We start from the raw sequence: 19,926 nt of genomic DNA, 5'->3' as shown, positions 1-19,926 counted from the left end.
TTACAGGATGTTTACTCTCATTGCACTATATATACAATTTAGTGCATTAAATTATAGTAAGCAATTCTTTATCTGTACATCTCAAAACTTCCCTTGACTCTGAAGGCACTATTTCTGCAGAACTGTGTGATTTGGGGGTAATGAATTCATTCTTTCCTTCCACCTATCTTGTGTAAAAGCTCTTGGACAGATTTTATTTTGCGTTTTTGCATGATACTCCTAGATTTTATATGTTATTAGGAATATTAAGGCTAGAGTTGTGACATTGAATAAGTATTCAGAGGATTTGTGTAGGCCCAGAAAAAGACAGGTGAGTTTTTTCTTGGTGCAATTTTTTTGCAGAGAGTTTATTCTATAGGTGTCCTTCCTTATTCAGCACGATGTTAATACAGTGCTATCAACATTAGGGGCCAATGCTGTGTTCTTTCTTTTATGCCCAATGATGTGTTTATGCTATTTTCTTTTTGTGCCCAATCTGTATTACACTTCCCTAATGTGACGAGCTGTTGTGATTTAATATAGCTTAATTCTAGAACAAATTGTCTGAGGAAAAGGTCTTTTCATTCTTTCCATTTTCCTCGTTTTTCCATTCACACCTTTCCCACCTGTGGAATAAATAGAGGCCGAATAAAGTGACCTCAGTCATCAGAAATGTTTTTCTAGATCTGAGGGTCCAACGTTATTGCCAGCCAAACGGGAAAGTCAGCCAGTATTCAGGCTATGTTTTTGCTGCTGGGTTGAAGTGTCCTTGCACCCAGTTGCACTAACAGAAGAAATTTAACATAATACTGGACTCTGTTGGGTTCCCCTCTACAGGTGTTCTAAAAGGCCCAGCAAGAGCAAGTACCTGTTTCCTTTTTCTGTCTCAGGAGCTCTTTGCGCGATACCAGAAATACTTAATTGAAGAGTCTGTGCAAAGGGAGGGAAGTTATCCTTCTCTTCTGTGTTGGTCTTGAAGCATTTGTGTGGATATGGCAGTGTGATTAGCTTCAGAAATTGAGGATAGGAATTTATATTCAGTACAATGAATCAAATGTCACACCTATGCAGTTAATGCCAGGGGCCATACAGTAGAACAAGCAATAGATTTTATTTCCTGTTTTATACTTAGATCCTTAAGTATCCTGTTTTACTTCTGTATGGAACTGCTTTCCGCTTTTTTAAAGTTGTTTGAAGTTTGCTGGCTCTCTTCCGTGAAGGATTCTTCTGGCCAAATCCAGAACCTTAAATTTAAAAAGGAAGGTAGTCCAAAAAATATTTATTGTGGTTTTTGAGTTTTATAACTAATTATTTTTTTTTTCACTTGGACGTAACATTTGGTCCTCTTTGTATTTCCAAATATAATAGCAAAGTCATTTTAATGTGGGGATATCGCGAGAAGAATGGTTTGGCAAAGGAATGAATATTTCTAAATAGGATCCCAACAAGAATATTTCTGGCTAAGCTGGGTTTTGGAACATGCTATCTAAACCCTTGAATTTCTGTGAGGCTTGGAGTTTCCCTCTGGTGACTCACACACATTTAATAGAATAAAATAAGAAATTCATCAAAATTAGCTTTGCTGCTGTTTTTAACTCTGTGCCGTACAGTTCAACATGAACATACAAAAGTATCCATGACAATAATTATTCCTACCTCTAGATGTAGTTTTAACACCATAATTGCTGTTGCAGGTACAAAACTTCCAGTTGAGTTAATGCACCTTTCTAAGCAGAGGGATCTTTACCCTGCTGTCAAGTCACAGGTCCCCTATGCTACCATTCATGGTGTCACCACATTCACTTCAGGTAGAATATCTTTGCAAATCTGGTGTATACTCAGAGCTAAGCGTGTAGTTCAAGCGGGCATAAAGGGCTTCGGAGTCCTGCAGAACGGGAAATGTTGCATCTTAAGTGACTTAAGAGATGTTTTCACTCCTGCATCATTTGCACGGGGGAAGCTTCACTGTAAGTCAGGAAAAAGCAAACCTAAAAATGAATCGCCATGGACAGAATGACCCTAAGCAACAAGAGAGTCCCCAAACTAAATACAATTCACTTCACTGTTTCAAAGTACCATTAAGATGCAGAATTAGAAACATCCATTTGTTGTTCTTTTTATAGCACAGCCAAGTGACTTGGAATTTTAGCTTGTCCCTGCCAAGGATTGCTCAATTCCGAACAAAAAGTCCTCCACTATAATGTTAAAAAAGCACCAACCATCAATTGAATGCTAATCTTTATATTCTATGATACATCACTCCAAGAATGCTACCATTAAAAAAATGTGAATTCTATTTTTCATAAGTGATGGATTATTGTACCAAGCTGTGTATTTTCCAGTAAAGTGTCCTTTTATTTGTCCTGTGTGATTACTAGTTTGTGGAAGTATGTGTGGGGTCATTTTAGTGCTGTGGGAAAATGGAGCACTCTTCTGTTAAAATCAGTAGTGAAATCAGAAGCAAACTATGCTCTGATCATTGTAGGCATGTGTTTAAATATTGCTTTCCTTAATTGGCTATGTTCTATTTACTTAAAATGAACAATTTGGCAAGTTTTTCTCCCTTGACAACAGCAAAGCGTAAACCATTTTATAAGTTTGGCTGTTAAAATCAGATTTGTAATGTAAACCACAATATTCCAGGGTTGTTACTGTTGCTTAACCAGTTATTTTAGCGTGCCATTGTTTTATAGTTGCGCACCTTTAAACATTCTGGTTCTGTTTATAACTTATGCAAAACTTCTTGCTACAAAATAGCCCGGTAATATTGATCATAATTATATTTTTGCTCTCTCTTTTCCCTTGGGTCCTCTATATGAAGATCACTGCATTGTAGGAGAGAGTCAATCTGGATGCAGGTATTAGGGAGCATCTCTGTAACCGCAGCTAAATTATCCAGGGTGCTATTTAGAAATTCTCTCAAGGGACAACGGACCAGCTCCTGTGAGTTCAGCTTGTGGAGAATACTGTGTTTTGGTGGATTGATTGATTGAATGATTTTCAAGAGAAGACGGAAAGCTGTTCTTTCCCCAGAAAGCAGGAGCCACCCCTTTCTCAGCTGGAGGTCCCCACCAGGGAAGGCTGTAGAGCTCTGGCTGCCCCACTGGCCTGCTCAGCATCTGGGGGAACGGGCAGGGTGAGAGCGCCCGGCACACACCACAAGGGTTATTCAGGGATGGAGAGACTCGGGTAATTTGTTAGAAAACTTTAAAAATCCGCTTGTTCAGGGAAACCTTTGGAGAAGGTCTTCCCATGGCATCGCTGCTGCTTCTGGAGCATGCTGAGTTTCTCCTTCCTGCTAATGCCGCCTATTTTGACGGCTATGATGGTGCCCTGTGAGCACCTCAGCAGAGAAAAAGTTAAATTTATGCCTTTGAAACTTCCTCCAGGGGATATTCTGCAGCTGGGTTCTATGTCTTTTTGACACAGAGCAGGAATAAATTGAGCTCAAAATGTTTCTCAGTTTGGTAAATGCCTAAATATAATAAGATATAATCATTAGGACGGGAATACTTTTCTTTCCATAAATTAATGCATCTTGCACACATTTCATGGCATATAGCCATGTTTTCTATAACTGCATTAAATATATATATAACGCTTAATCCATCTTGGCAAGAGAATTCAGTCCTTCACTAGTGGTGTAACCATCCATCCTTTCTCATAACAAGTAGGATAGAGCTAATCGTGCATAGCACACTTCGAGTCCAGAGTTTCAGTTGAAAAATCATCCATGTGAAACTTGTGGGATTCGTGAACATTTCATGAGTAAACTGGTCGCCATCCAAATACTTATGGGCAATAAATAATACAAGTCTGTGAATAACCAGCAGAGTGAACTCATCATGTTTATTCACAAGGGTATTAATCAGATGTTTTGCACCGTCCAACCGGCTACGATCCTGACCTACCGCATGATTTTACTAGGGTGGCTATGGCCCTTATTTTCTAAGGATATTCGAGCAAACTACTATTAGTTTAAAAATATCACTTCACTGAATCATTTATTTTGATTTCCTTTAGTTTTCAGACTGAACTACAGTGCCTCTGACACAAATGACAGAAACCGAGTGAAAAGCAGATTAAAGAAGTTCATCTCCCGAAGACCCTCCTTGAAAACATTGCAAGACAAGGGACTTATTAAAGGTGTGTTCAGTCTTACATACTTTTTTGGAGAAAAAAGTAAAAATCCACCAGTGAATTTTCCATTCTCAGTTAAATGAATAAGTGCATTGGACAAATACTTCTTAGATATGCTGTTGTTGCTGTACCTCATAAAAGTTACGCTGTTGAACTGTAAAGAGAAAGTCAACGTGCTGTTACATATCTCTCTGTGATATCCGACTACTTCAGTTTTTCTGCTTCGGTGTGCATGTGGTAGAAGCTCCCCCCGGCTCGACACAGGCACGCAGCGTACACATTGCAAACCGACACGCTGCACAACTCCATTTCTTTTTAAGAAAAGAACGTTGATATAGTCCTATATTTTAGAATTCAAAAGAGGAACTTTGGATGCTGTGCTGACTAATTTGTTTTCTAGGGTAGGCTGGGATACTTTCTGCTCTCTTCTCCCGTTATTTTTTAAGGTCGCCAACAAAATACATTTTTAACAATTTAAAGTACGTGCCAGGGAGTAATAAATGCTTTGAATCCGTGATTTTCTTCCTCCTCCAATTTCCTGCTAAGTTGGTCAGCCATCACTTTCACATATCCTTAAAAAAACATTTCTTCGATGAAACGTGTGTGTTAGTTTATCCAAGGAGCAAGAGTTTTGCTAAGAAGCTGGTAGTTAACTTGAAGGCAGTAGCATTCTGACCACTAATAATCAAGCAAAGCCACGTTTTCAAATATTGTCTGGAATAATGCTTTAAAAATTTACGCACTCCCAAATTATTATGTGTGAAACCCACAAGTGCACATGCAAATTGACTAGAAGGAGGCACTTTGCCAGCAGCCCCTGTCAATCTCTGGAGTGTGAGTTTTCCAGTGGTGTGTCAAAAATGGCAAGGGGTGTTGCTAATGTGTATTAAACTTGTCTGTCTTGAGCCAAGAGATTGACCCCAGACAGCAAAAGCTACAGCAGCCACAAGGGTTAAACACCAGCTGGGCCCCTGTGTGGAGAGAAGGAGAAGATTTTATTAATTCATTTCTTATGGTTTAGATACATGCCGAAATGTTCGGTGCAACGTTGCTTACTGTAAGGAAGTCTTCATTATATGGAATCATTACGTGCCTTAGTGGTGGGCTTCTGCTTCTAACTGCCACAGAGACTTTAGAAAAATGTCATTTATACGTAAATATGTGTGTGTGAGGTGTGCACACTCGCACCCCAAACTTTCAGGATCTGTCCTTACGCATTCGTACTGTCTGATTTCAACACATCGGAGGGTTTGGCCTCTTTGAAGTACGCTGTGGGTTGAGGGTGGGATTTGAATGCATCATATTAGTTTGTTTCAGTTATTACAGTAATAGAGTTGTAATTTATAGTCTTTTAATTTCTGGATTTAAGGGTGGTTTGGTTTTTTTTAGTTTAATAAAGTGTGGCTGATGAATCTCCTGCGGTGTTACTTAGGGATCAGATGTGATCCCTGCTAACAAATCCAGATTCATTAGCATAACTCAAATCCATCCTCTAATATATCTCTCCAGGAAAGCCTGATGCGTTTGGTCTTGGCTACAGTTGCATTAAGCTCTTGATTCGTAAACGTAGCTTGGTTCTACCTGGGATACTCTTCCATGGAGAGCGAAGACGCGTGATTTGTGACACAGTAATTCAGAACTGGTACCCAGCACGGTTTTATTACCAAACTAATGTTACCATGAAGAAAACATGTTAGTTATCTACCATGAAGTTTCATTAGGATTAGGTTTTGGCCATGCAAATGAGGCAGGATTCGTTAGCACGGCTTAATTCCAATCTACGGTAATTCTATGTGAAATGCTTATTTGATAAGGTTCCTTCATTGTCTTCACCAGAGTTTATCCCTTAATCTGTTAAAATGTTATGAAAATGCAGTTGCACTGCTTATACAGAGACCACTTTTAAATGTTAATTTTTAGGCTCACATTAGAATATTTTTAAATCACAAAATGCAACCATCCAGATTAAAACTGAAAAGCTTGCCAAATTTGGTATTATAAGATGCATCTATTTATTTTTCTAAAGGTGACTTAAATGGTTGCAGAAACCTCTCAAAACTATTTATTTGCTCGTTTCTTAAGGGAAAAAAATGTTAACCAATTTTTACAAGAAAAAATTCCTCCAGCTCTGAGAACATGCATGCTAACTTTTATCCCATAGGGAAATACTTCTGTCAGAATAGTAAATCCCTTAAAATAGGGGCTCGTAATAAAAGTGTGTCTAAAGCCTTGCAGGACATCTCGGTACCGAATTTCTGACAAAGAGCTGTTCTGTGTGCTAGTGAAGAATTGATATAAATATCGGTGAAGCTTGTGGTGTTAATTACTCCAATGCAGTGGCACTGTAGGTGCTGTGAAAACCTTCACTTTTCATCAAGTGCTATTCATATTTGCCAGGGGCACTATAAAGCTCTCAAATCTATATTGATTTTTTACATTGTGTGTCACATTGGAACCCAAACTCCAATAAATTTAACACGTAAATTATAGTCATGAGTAAATACGCTTTAAGGTGGTAAGTTCACTTAAACACAGTCCTGTGCTCTGTTAGTCACTGATGTGTACACACTTGGCCGGAAGACTCGACACATTTCTCCACATTAACCAAATTTGGGAATACGGGCTTCAAAATTAAATAGCAGTTTGATCTCCTGGGGTACTTTGTTCTGCCAACACTGTTATCAGAAAATCTAGAAATTATGTGATTGTCATTTAACTCTTAACAAAATTTGGTTTAAGTAGGATGTAGGAAATGCCCATGTAGTAAATAAAGCAGGTAGTTAACAAATGAGAAGAATAAGAAGTAGGAAGATAATAATCAAACGAGATCGTAGCAGACGAACGTGTAAATGTTAGTTGTAAGTTCATCTGAAAATGAAGACATGCCAACGTTCTACATGATTAAAACTTATTTTTGCCATGGCTGTCCCATTCGCTTTCTAGTTTTCTGCGTAAAAGAAGCCAGAATGGGAAGAGCACATTGGCTGCATTCATTGCGATGGGCTGGGGACTGGGGCTTTTCATGCCCCACCGAGAGCCCTGATGAAGATCGTTAGTCCTTCTCGTTCCATCTCACTCATGCTGACATGAAATATCTTTGGTCTAGAGGCATTTTGTATCATTTTCGAGATGATGTGTAATACAGTATTTTTGTGTAATGTGCATGTGCCTCTGTGCATACATGTGTTCATATATATCCACGCATACCTAGAAATAGTCAATAAGAGGCATGTTCCATGTCTGCCATTTTAACAGTGTTATTTCGAAAATAACTGCCCTCAAATTTATATGCTAGGGCAGGGGTCCTCAGTTCCTCGGGACTGAAATATTCTCAGAATTTACAGAATCTGCACTAATATGCTAGAAAAATAATATATAAATCTTCTCTTTTAAAACTACTTTATAGTCTATAATTGAACTTTGATCTTTATGTTTGAGCTTTGTCATGATTTAATATTACCCAAAATGAATTGCCAACCTTCAACTTGATATTGGCCTGCTAACTTCCTGATTTCTGAGCCTTTCTAGCCCACAAAAAAAAAAAAAAAAAAGCTTCTGTGAAACTGTGATTTTAAGGCTATGATGGTTGTGTTGGTAATAGACTATCACAAAATACAGTTCCAGTAAATGGTAAAAAAACATGAGTAACAACTTAACATAAATGACGCTGTGGGAAATGAGGAAAATGCAGCTATGCAGCTGGCAAGAAATTAATCTATTTTTTTTGAGGGTGGATTTTTATTTTTTTTCCCCAAAAGCTAGGCACCAAAGTAACTTCATTGAATTTATTTCGTAAGTTAAGGCAAAAACCAAAACAGCATAAAAATTGGACTGGTTACAACTGTTGCGAGATGAAAATAAAAGCGACTCAATTGCTAGTGAAAGGAACTAGCTGTGATTTGGCTTGATAGCCTATAGAACAGGGCTCAGCATATGTTGGTGGTTGTGCAGATAGCAGCACAGAGATCACCAACCATTTGATTTCCAGACAAGGGAAAACATCTTTATTGTCTCATACGTCTCAATGGACCATGGAGCAGTTCAACGTAATGAGCGTAATGCTCATGAGAAGTCCAAAAAAAGTAGATTAAGACCTACCTTGGGTGTGTTCTGTAATTATTCTGGGTTATGCAGGAATTTAGCAAGTGATCTGGTGCCCATAATAACTTAGGGAATGTTCGGAAAAGTTTCCTTTCACTTGCAGGGACAGTGGGTCACAAGGGTATTTCTGTCTTTCTTTGACCACTACGTGGACACTTGGAAGTAGGTTTCCCAAACCCTGTGGATGGCCAAAAAGTGGGCAGAGAGGTTCTTTTCCTTTGAAATGGTGGTCAGAAATATAATTCATATAATTTTAAAATATCTCATTTTGAGAGACTTGTTTTGTGGACGACGGCAGACCCACTCTCTTTAAATTCTGGGGTGGATTTGTCCAGTTCATCTGGGCAAGACGAGCTCTTGTCCCCAGGAAAACACCATCATTTCTTAAGAGACCAGTGTCTGCAGTCTTCTCTATTTTCCCTTTTTCTGAGAATGTGAAACAAATCTGGTAGCTCATATGCCACTTAATAATAACTATTCACAAATGTAATTTTTTTTTTTTTAAATTGATGACCACCACAGATCAACGATATATAGTAAATCTCCAAGTTAAAAGGACTGGCAATACTCCCAGCTAGCATAAATCAGGGGAGCTCCGTTGACAACCTCGCTGACTTCAGTCAGCTGAGGGCCTGGCCCACTTATCGTAAAAGCGTCGTGGCGTTATTTGGAGCCCAGTCTGGGATCAGCATCATTTTAATGTCTGACTTAATATGTCTGACTCTACAGATTGAGCAGCCAGAAGAAGTCACCTTTGAGAATATGGCCCTTTCCACCCACATCCCTTCCGCCTTCCAAAAATTCCCTGCTGTGGTGCCTACTGTCCCTCTCTCTGTACCTTCCTCTTATTTTGCCTTTTCCTTCCCTTTCCCCCATTTCCCTCCCAGCATTCAAACAGATACAAAGAAAACAAATGACTTAGATGTTAATACAAAGCTCTGGCAGTCCAGGAGTTCAAATCCAGATGTAGCAGAGTTAACTCTGCTCCTGGAAGGCACTGAATTATGTAGATACAATTCACGTTTCTAAAAACTCGGGCATTACACCATTGTACCTTCTCCTCTCGTGTCAGAATTTGAGCTTCTCCCCGAGAAACTGGAATATCAGCCATGCTCTTCCCTGGTTTTTTAATAAAAAACACTGAAGTATGAGTTCCTTCCAAGTGTGGCCACATCTCATCCATGTACACCAAAAACAGTTAAACAATGACATTCTCAGTGAGGATGTGGCTTTAGTGATTTTGTTTTAATTGTTTCTTTTCCAGAAGTATTGTCTCCCATAGACTAGATTTCTGCAGCTCAGAATTAGCGGCTTTGCTGCATCCTGCAAGAGCTCCCCAAAAAAAAAAAAAAAAAAAAAAGAAAGGAACTCTGTCAGGCTCAGGGACAACTTGAAGCTGCCCAGAACAAGCAATTCATTGCAGCTGTAATCATCATTTTATATTATACAACTCGCGAATGTCCATTCCCGCCTCTTCTGGTCTCCCATTTTATATCCATGTGCAAAGCTGTCGCGCACCCCACCATCTTAAACAGAAAGTTTAGTGCGCAGCTATCAGGGATGTGTAATGTAAACCATACCACCAAACATATTATGAATATATTGCTCTTCTTAAAAATGCTTGTTGGTTTTTCATACTACAGTATTGACTAACTGTCTGTGTTTGATGTATGGTTTACCAGCCTGATGTAGACTTATGGTTAGAGCTTAACTTGTTAGTTCTGCTTTTGCAGCCAATTCAGAATAACTACAGATGCCCCAAGATATTAAAATTGACTGCTCAAATGGACTCAGTGTGGGAGTTTCATTGGTTTTAAATTGATAACAGCTGAAAGAGTGAATGATTAAAGCTGTATATGGGCATAGTATGCAGCTCCTTTGTACAAGCTCTTGTGAACAGAATCCACTGTATGGGAATTGCCTTTGTTCTAATAAAAGATATTTCTGAACAATTGTTAGTTTAAATTTTTAAATGATGAAACAAGAGCATTTCAGGAGCCTATAGAGGAAATAATTCCTGAGAAACTGGAATGACTCTGAGAAGATAAAGTGGATTTCTATTCAGAGGGGAGCATTTAAAGTTAAGTAGCATTCCATAAGGTGGTAATTGTGTCTATTTCCCAGGCATTTGAGTTAAATAAGCTGGATAGGAAACATAAACTGTCATAACAGGAGGTTAGGAGTGTTGTGTACATCTTTTTTTTTTTTTCAAGTCATAAAGAATGAAGTTTTGAAGGGCCTTATCACAAATAAATCAAACAAAGGCTTTTTTTCTTTTATCCCTTTGGGAGCAGTTCTTATTTTGTGGAAAAAGAAAAAAAAAAAGAAAAAGAAAGTTCTGGATAGTTTCCCCTCAAACTAGTTTTAAAATATGTATACACACCTATAGAAGAATAAGAGAATAATATTTTAATCTTAGTTACACATAAATCGAGTTTACAAAAGTTAGTACTTTGCCATTCCTATAACTCCTTGTTTTCAAAATCCTGCACAAACAAAGCTTAACTGAGTTTTCCTCGACTATCCCTGTGACCTCTAAGAGTGTAAATACGGCAGTGTAACTACTGCCATTCCCATGTTTATGTACAGAAACAGATCCAGCAAAAAATCAATTGACTAGAGAGAGTCACGGAGTTTGCGGTTCAGGAGTACCCAGAATTCAGAGTATTTGGATGACTCATGAGATCATGTACTTATAAATGCTCGTGGATATCTAGAAGGGGAAACAAAAAATCCAAAGCTGTTGTGTGGTGTTGTTTTACTACAGTCTCGTTTGGTGCCCAGCAACTATTAATGCTGGTTTGCTGCCCCTTCCATTTAAGACAAAAATCCTGAGTGCCTATTTTCTAAAGAAGAGGCGTTTTAATGCTTAACTGCAGGATACAGAATGCGACTATATCCATTTCCTGAAAAGCATATAAAACGAGGTTAAACATTTTGCTGAAGATACGGAATCTGCACCCAGAAAAGAAGTAATGGACTAGGTGAGAACTGCAAAACAGTTTCCAGTCTTCTTAAAATCCTCCCCCCTCGCCCCCGGCCCGGGAACACCAAGTATTCTGCATTCAAACTGGGGTTTGAAAGAGTAACTGCAAAATAATCCTGGACGTTGGTTATAAAGGGGTTATAATAGAGAAGTTGCTGGACAGCCATGCGTTAATTTTGTTTCCGTTCTTCACGTATTGCCATCTAAATGCACTGCAGTTCTTTGCCTGTTTTGCTTCTGAAATTGTTTACAAGTGTCTTTGTCCACCAAATAAGATACATTTTTACTTCTTTCTTTTTAACATAATTTACATTGGAGACCACTCCGTATTATGCAAAGAATTTGACAGGTCTTTGCTAAAATTTAAAAAACAATTAAGATGTCAAAAGAGGAAGTGTTAGTACATTTTAATCATAAATCTCTGTATATATAATTACCACTGAAGGCAGCTATAAATGTTTTATGAAGAAAATGTAACCAGACTGTGCTTTGTCAGAAACATAACCCCAAAACATGTAACAGACTGTTCGCTAATGCTTAACGCCACACATGCACACAACCTTCTTCGGTGTAGTTCTGTGAACCCAGAACTCCATCCCTTCTGCAGCCGAAACTCCGACTAACTTAAATTCAGCCTTTGATGTACTCCACCAGAATGCAGATCACGTGCATTGGGAGGTGTTGGAATAAACTTCCCTGATAAATATCAAGAAGTCCAAACTATCCCATGCACCCCACCTTGTTTCCCTGATTGTTCCCCTGATTGGGGTACTAGGAAAGAAAAGGCAAACAAGTTGCTCTTGAAACCTAAGTTTAGTAAGAAATGGTAGTGATTAACCATAGGAAAATGAAGCTCCTTGCAAAGTAGAAAATAAACAAATGGGGTTTGCCTGTTAGTGAGAAAAAGGTGCGCTGCTTGGAGGAAGAAGCACTCAAACTTCTTACGGTGGAAGATCACTGGACTGCATCGAAAGAAGCATGGCCAGCAGGTGAAGGGAGGTGATTCTGCCCCTTTGCTCCACTCTTGTGACACTCCACCTCCAGTGCTGCCTCCAGCTCTGGGGACACCAACGTAAGAAGGACATGGACCTGTTAGAGCGAGTCCAGAGGGAGCCACGAAGATGATCAGAGGGCTGCAGCACCTCTGCTATGAGGACAGGCTGAAAGAGTTGTGATTCTTCAGCCTGGAGAAGTGATGGCTCTGGGAAGACCTTATAGTGGCCTTCCAGTATTTAAAGGGGGCTACAGGAAAAATGGGGACAGACTTTTTAGTAGGGCCTATTGTGATAAGACAAAGGGTAATGGCTTTAAACTAAAAGAGGGTAGATTTAGACTAGATATAAGGAAGACATTTTTTACACTGTGGAAGGTAAGACACTGGCCCAGGTTGCCCAGCGAGGTAGTAGATGCCCCATCCCTGGAAACACTCAGGTTGGACTATGCTCTGAGCAACCTGATCTAGTTGAAGATGTCCTTTTTCATGGCAGGGGGTTTGGACTAGGTGTTGTTTAAAGGTCCCTTCCAACCCAAACTATTCTATGATTCCATTCTATGGTGGGACTGACTATGGAGGAAATATCCAGTGTGATGGGAGCTGTAGAGGATGGCAGGACCTCCTGCTGTTCTGCATGTGAGCGTGCTTGTTGGGTTTGCTGTGCAGAGCCCAGGCTTGTGCTAGAACCCTTCAGCTCTCTATACAAAAATTTTCAAAGCCTCTACGCCAATTTCCAAAATGTAGTACTCTGTTGGAATGTTATATGGAGACTGTCTCTTTGGGTAAATGATGATAGTACGCTTCTATTGTTTGAGCATTTAACTGGCTCCTATTGAGTAGTTTCTCTCATCTGTTTGATTCATTTTGATTCTAGCTGACAATGTCCCCATTACTGATTGCTCTTTTCGTAATTTCTCAAACATATAGAGTGGAAATGAGGTGGAGGAAGCTAATTAGTAATGTGAGGAGTTTAATCTGTTTATACAAATATGTTTCAAGATCAACATTCAAAGTTACTCAAGGCTTCAAAATCATAAAATCTTAAAGGTAGCGTTATCTACTTAAATGATTATTCATCGAAGAAGCCACACAAATCACAAGTTAAACTTGGGCTAACATGCAATCCTCATCAGAAGACATCTAGTGCCTTCTATTTTTTTAACAGGTAATTTGGTGACAAAAAAAATCTACCTTGTAAAGATGAGATGCAATTGTACTAAGTCCTAATGATGCAAAGTAAAGAAGCCTTTGCATCCCTACGGTACTCTATGAAATTCCGTATGCACGGAAGAGACAGGCTACCTGACAATATGAGTTTCAAGGTTGGACCGTCAGTTAATATCATGCAGGATTTGGGATTCAACGTGATATGGAGCTGTATCTCTAGAATAGCCTTCAGTTTCTTACGGCAAGTCCAAGCAAGCTCCAGAGACCTCCAAGCCTTAGAAATTTCAAGGTCTAAATGGTGACTGAAACATGAGCCCGGGGGAAGTATCTGAGTGCTACAGGCAGCAGGTATTGAGAGGTTTGGTCCTGGGGCAAAAGTTAACAACCGCTAGGACTCAGAAAAGATTTGTTTCCAACTTTATCCATCTTCGATAGCTGAGTTTTTAATTAACATGTAAGTTCAGAAGAGAGAAAAATCCTGCTACTAATAATATGCCTTAATGTATTTTCCTCTTTTTTTTTTTTTCCAAATGTAGATCAAATTTTTGGCTCCCATTTGCACTTAGTTTGTGAGCATGAGAAATCTACAGTTCCCCAGTTTGTAAGACTCTGTATAAAAGCCGTTGAAAGAAGAGGTGAGTACCTTAATATTTAACACTATTTTTTTCTCTATTAGTAATCAAAACTTTAACCTTGTAACTCTGCTCGAATTGCCAGGGTAGGCACGCAGTTCAATTTATAATATAGTTATGAACTGAACTATATCACGTTCTGTATCTTCATTTTCTTTATGTGATAAGACACTAATAGAACCCATTCATGCTGATTATTCCTTATATTTTGTTTGACATGTTGGTTTAGTCTTTCTCTGGGCAAGCAAACACTAGACATCAATAAAATGTCAGTAACTTTCATTCTGAAGTCTCTGGTGAGTGCAATGCCAATACTTTTTTCTAAGTCCAGAACTGTATTCAACCAAAATAAATGTTATTCTAGTGTGATCATATTTTTTTTTAACACTTGCAGGTGTCTAATTTTTAGAGTTATTTTAAAAAGCCATAATATTGTGAGAATATTGGAATGAGTATTCATCCTCATTAAAAGTTTTTATTCATTTAATAAGAAGGATTTTTATGGTATAAAAAAGATGTGTTTAATTCGATTGCCTGCCTTCCTTTCTTCAGAGTGTATCTTCTCTCATTGAAGGTCATTTTCTTTGGAAGGTACATGCGGTAGATGCAGAATCTTAAAACGTATTGTATAAAAATGTGAGGCTTCATCACCATCTGTTACAAGTTTACAACTTGTTCCAGGGATCTGGGGAAACATATATCTTGCAAAAGATAGAAAATTTATTTTCAGAATAAGGCTGGGTGAACCCATTGTCACTGCCATATACTGGAGTCTCAGAACAAGAGAACCAATGAAAAATAAAAAGATACTTAGACCGTTAACCACAAAGGAAAAAGCTATTTTAATTCCATCACTGTTACCTGGTTTTATAGTGAAAGGTGCAATAAAACTACCCTGGAGTTTCAAACTCTGGGAAACTCGTGCTTTAATTATATAGCAAAGGGAGCGCTGGGATATTATTATTCCCAGAATGGTTGGCAGGAAGTCAGAGAGTAACAAACTGGAGATCGTTCGGTAGGGGGAGATAGTAGCATTGGTTTTTTGGAGGAAGGCTGGAGGCTGGATAAAAAAAGAGACAAAGAAAGGGGAGAAATGTGTGAAGTGACTATTAATAGAGGAGGAATTGTGAGGAGAAATTCAGAACATGAAAAGGAAAGGCAGAGATTAGATTATAAAAATGCCACGCCATGCAGAACATGTCTAATTGACTGTTCGGTTAGGAACTTAGCACAGGTTCTCCAAAAGACGCACTAGATATTTCGTAGATGTTCTGTGGTCTCTCCAGGAGAAGTGAGGCCAGAGGTGTCTGTGCTGCTGAACCGTAATAGAAAAATCCAAGAAACCTGACTAGATGTTTATTGTCTGTGTGATGATCAGAGAAACATTCACGGAAGAAAACGAAAATATTGCTGTTTCTTCATAGGAGTTCATCCTTCGGAGTATTGCATTATTGTTCTTGTGTTGCCTTCAAACTTGCTGTGACTTAGGGAAATCTACCCCTTTTAGTTACTCCAGTATGTAAATAAAAGCTAATCATATGGCATGAGATAAAATTTTCATTTTATCACTGTATTTATGAATTTATATTTGATATACAGTTTTTTCTATTATTATTTTCTTGGATTAAGATGCTTGCATTTACTCACATTCTATTTACTCAAAGTGTTGTTTTTACTAAGTTCTGGCATAAACTATCTCAGGACAGCAGTAATTTATGTGAAGCTAAGTCCAATGTTTATGCAAGCTTCTGATGACATTTTATACCGGGGTTGGTATTAGGAAGCAGTATGTGGAGGTGCCAAGTCTCCCGGCATGGCTGAGACTCAACAGATCTGAAGCCCTCCTCTTAATGGCCAGATATGCCTCCAGCCAAGATACTCAACTGCAGAGTCATGGGAAATACTTATGTACCAATTATGGGAAAGGCACATTTAATGAAAACTGTATGTTTACTTTCATAGTCTTACTAAGATGGCCTAGATACTCAGTACAGCTGGCATATTGGCTGTTGTAGAAAAGCTTTTTTTCCTATTTAGAAAATGTATCATCTACACACTGTAACTGTACCAAAAATGTTACTTGCGTGCTTCGTTTAAGATAAAGGATTATTAGGCAAAAAGACCTTAGGAGACTAATCCTAAACTTTACTTACAAAACATTCATACTTTGCTGAACGGTTGTATTCTTATTTATCAGCTCATGGTTTTCATTATTATTTACCTATGGATTTTCTATTTTTTTTAATTATTTTTAAAACATTATGAGTATGCAGAGAAAGAAAGTCTAGCAGTGATCTGAATAAACCGTATTAGTTAGTACATTTTCCTGTGTAGATGAGGTTACATACAATAGCCAACTGTAGTAATGTTCTCCCACAGATTAAAAATGTAGAGAGTGTCATTAACTGTTGGCAAGATTTCCTGTTGAGTTACACTATTTTTAAATGAATATCTGCATTGAAATCAAAGGAATATTTCTGAAATTATTTTGCTGCAACTTAGATCAGATTTTGGTCATTTATGCCCCAGGCTACTGGTCGCTTATTCACCATTGCAGGACAGAGGTGCTTTATAAGGTTTAGTCTAAAAATTCTCACACCATAATGCATATTTCTTTATCCGACAAGGATTCACTTGTTCAAGAGTGAATTCCATTTTCTCAGCCTCTTTTGCTATTTGTAGTTATCGAAATAGAACTGGGAGGCAGAAGGTCTTTCTACATTTTCTCAGCCATCTTGCAGAGATGGTACTGGAGTTTAATAGAGTCAATAAAAATGTGCCCATTCTTGTAAACTTGCAAGGCAATTGTCACATTAATTATCTTTTTTATTCTTTCTTTTTAGCAAGCTCAGGTTTTTTTCTTCATTCTTGCTGTTTTATTCATTCATTCATAATTTTTGATGAACTCCTTATGCCGAGTATTTACCGATACAGACCAGTGCAACTGAAGTCAATGGTATCTCTGCAAAGATAGGTATCCAATGCAATATCCTAAATAGGAAAAAAAAAATCCCACGTATGTGTTGTGACCTGGTGAGGCTCAGAGAATAGTTCTGTACCGTGCAATGATATTCTTTACTGTGAGGGTGGTGAGCCACTGGAACAGGTTGCCCAGGGAGGTTGTGGCTGCCCCATCCCTGGAGGGGTTCAAGGCCAGGTTGGACAGGGCTTGGAGCAACCTGGGCTGGTGGGAGGTGTCCCTGCCCAGGGCAGGGGGGTTGGAACTAGATGATCTTTAAGGTCCCTTCCAACCCAAACCATTCTGTGATTCCATGATTCTATGATTTCTAGCATTTCTTCACTTTCTACTTTTTCAAGGAGAGAAAGTTTTTCAAGGAACGGTGTATTACTTGTGTTTTCTGTACTTTGCCAGCAACACCTACCTTGGATGTACCTCAGGCTTTTCTAGGGCTAACTCTTGAATTACCTTTATCAATTTGTATTCCACAGTTTTTCTTGTTCCCGGAAATACCCAGAAATAGGTAGCCCCGATCCTGGGCTGAGCGGTGCAGCAGGGAAAGCCTGGGACAATCCTCCCAGTGTACTATAACTCACACTCTGAGCACTCCTGCCAAGGGTGGGGCCCATTGCGAGATTTTTTTGGTGTTTCTAGGCCAGATATTCTTTCCAGTCATTTCTTGAGTCGCCTATTTGTTTTGTTATCCATGACCCTTCAAAAGTGCTGGCGGGTTTTTTTTTTTTTTTGCATTTTTTTTTTTTTAAATATGTGAAAGGCATGAGTAGAACGCATTAAAAAAACAAAAATATCAGTCTGCATTGTACCTAAACAAAATGCCATCCAGGACTTCCCGTAGTAATGTTTTATCGTGTGAAAACGGTCTGATACTAAACTCTTTTCCAGGGATGATCATTTGTCTGTGTGCCTAATGACAGAGTAAATGAACGCCCCGAGCAGTCAGTATCCTAAACCTATCGAGGGTATCCAGTGTAGTTGAGGTTTTGTAAAGGAATACAGCACTAATGCTCCAGGGAAATATAATTTAACTTTCATCTCTCTTTGGAAACGTCCTTCATTTTCTCCCTCCGTTCCCAAATCCAAGTTAGTGTTCTCAAATCAGTCTAAATGGCTTGAAAAATGACACTGCAGGCAGCAAAGCTGATGATTACAGGTACCCTTTCCATTCTAAACTGGACATTGCAGACATTGTTTTCTGTTGCTTTTCTTGGAGCACAGGATGCTCTGACAGGAATGATACACAAAATTACATATTTGATTCAATGCCTAAAAGCCACCCTGGGATCCATAACCTTGCTTAAAGATTTAAGAAAGACCTTTAGTCCACTTCTGAGAAGGTTCTTAGCTTAGAAAACTTTATCTTTCAACTTTACTTCTTAGCAGCTGTTATGTTTTTTTGCTGTCGTTTGTTTGACAGGATCCAGTTATAGGTTCCGATGTCTGTTTAAAGAAACAGGGAGGTTGTTGGCTTTAAAATTCCCTTACTGCTTGTGTGTTCAACATTTTCCCAGGCTTTTCTACATAGTTTGCCAAGTAAAGGGACTGACCTTTTGTAGCAAACACTTTTTCATTTCTAAATGCTCACTTTGATTTTTGTCCCATTTTATGCTCATTCCAAACTGTTTACAACCCACTAAAAATGACTGTGAATTATATGTTTGTGTAATGGATTCCTTTTGTGGTCGGAGTGGAATGTTTACTTTGAACAATTAGTTATCTTTGGGCAGATTATAGTGACCTGAAAAAAGAATGGCTAAAATTATTATAGTACCTTAACTATTTCCTTTTGTTATCTTCTCTGTTTGTTCAATGCAATATTTACTGGGTTTCGTTGCTCTGAGCCCCAGCGAACAAATCATGTTAAATAAGAGCAGTAACAAAAAAGCCCTGAGCGCAGGGCTTTTGGTTTTGGGGGCTGATTTGCTCAAGTTGTGATTTGCAGGACTTCACAAGTCACCATCAGGCACTTAGGCGCTGGGGGTGCAATTTTAAGACGACAGGGTTTTGAAAGAAGTTTTGAGCGCTCGCTCTCTGCAAATCAGATTTCTCAAAGGTGGCCAAAGCTTGACACCCCAAAGCACCGAAAAGCAAGACTCGGCTTGGCTGTAATTAGCTGCGATTTGATTGTGCAGGATATCATCGCGGAAATGCACACATGCAAAGTCTCGTGCCACAGAATATTCAGCGCTTAAGGAAGAAAATGTCTTTATGGGCAAAGATAAAGTACCTTATGGGATGTAGTAAAGCAATACAGTCATCCCCACGAAGAGAAACGAAGATAAAAATGGTATTTTAAAATACCTCACCTCCCAAATGCCATGCTGCCCTGTGACAGAAGGTTGTGTCCCTTTCATCAGTTTTATCTCTTAATCTAAAAGCTAAAGTGCAGCTAAAAGCACTTTAAAACCTATTTATAAAAAAAAAAAAAAAAAGGAAAGTGATATTTCATTACCTTCTAAATCATATACAGCTTAAAAGGTAGTCAGTATTCTGGTAGGAAGTTTACATAGAGGAGAGTTCACTTATCTTAGGGAGTTAAGCAAAGAGGAAATGAGTTTTTAAAATATAAAGTATTGTGAATATATTTATATAGCTAGGAAAAAAAATGAGTTTTTAAAACAGTTTAATGCTATCTCATTTTCTAATGGAAGAAAACGCTGCAGAAGAATTGAAAAGAAATATTCCCGAACGCCTCCTAAAGCTGATGACTCCCATGCTGGGATCGCTAATTTTGGTAGGGTGTAGTTGGTAGATTATAGGAGCACAGCGAGGATGGCAGAAGACGTGAGTCCTGTGCAGCCAAGGTATGCGTTAATAGCCACTATATACAACCTCTAGCAGCTTATATCCCTATATATGTTGTAATACTCCATATTATTAGATTTGTGTTCAGCGACTTGCTTCTCCAGGGCGTATTTAGCTTAAGCGACGTATTTGGTTCTCAAAAATA

The 19,926-nt window shown here is 38.6% G+C and overlaps 1 protein-coding gene across 3 annotated transcripts in view; it reads left to right on the top strand.

Annotated features, from left to right (window-relative positions):
- The window catches only part of ARHGAP15 (Rho GTPase activating protein 15), a 344,807-nt gene that overhangs the window by 199,298 nt on the left and 125,583 nt on the right, over nucleotides 1–19,926 (top strand). For all 3 annotated transcript variants that reach the window (XM_054208190.1, XM_054208189.1, XM_054208191.1), the window contains 2 exons: nucleotides 4,003–4,125; nucleotides 13,904–14,002. In XM_054208190.1, coding sequence (XP_054064165.1) covers nucleotides 4,003–4,125; nucleotides 13,904–14,002 — 222 coding nt within the window. The remainder of the gene's footprint in view (nucleotides 1–4,002; nucleotides 4,126–13,903; nucleotides 14,003–19,926) is intronic.

Source organism: Rissa tridactyla, chromosome 7 (assembly GCF_028500815.1).
Source record: "Rissa tridactyla isolate bRisTri1 chromosome 7, bRisTri1.patW.cur.20221130, whole genome shotgun sequence".
Taxonomy (NCBI): Eukaryota; Metazoa; Chordata; class Aves; order Charadriiformes; family Laridae; genus Rissa; species Rissa tridactyla.
This window is presented reverse-complemented; position numbering and strand designations above follow the sequence as displayed.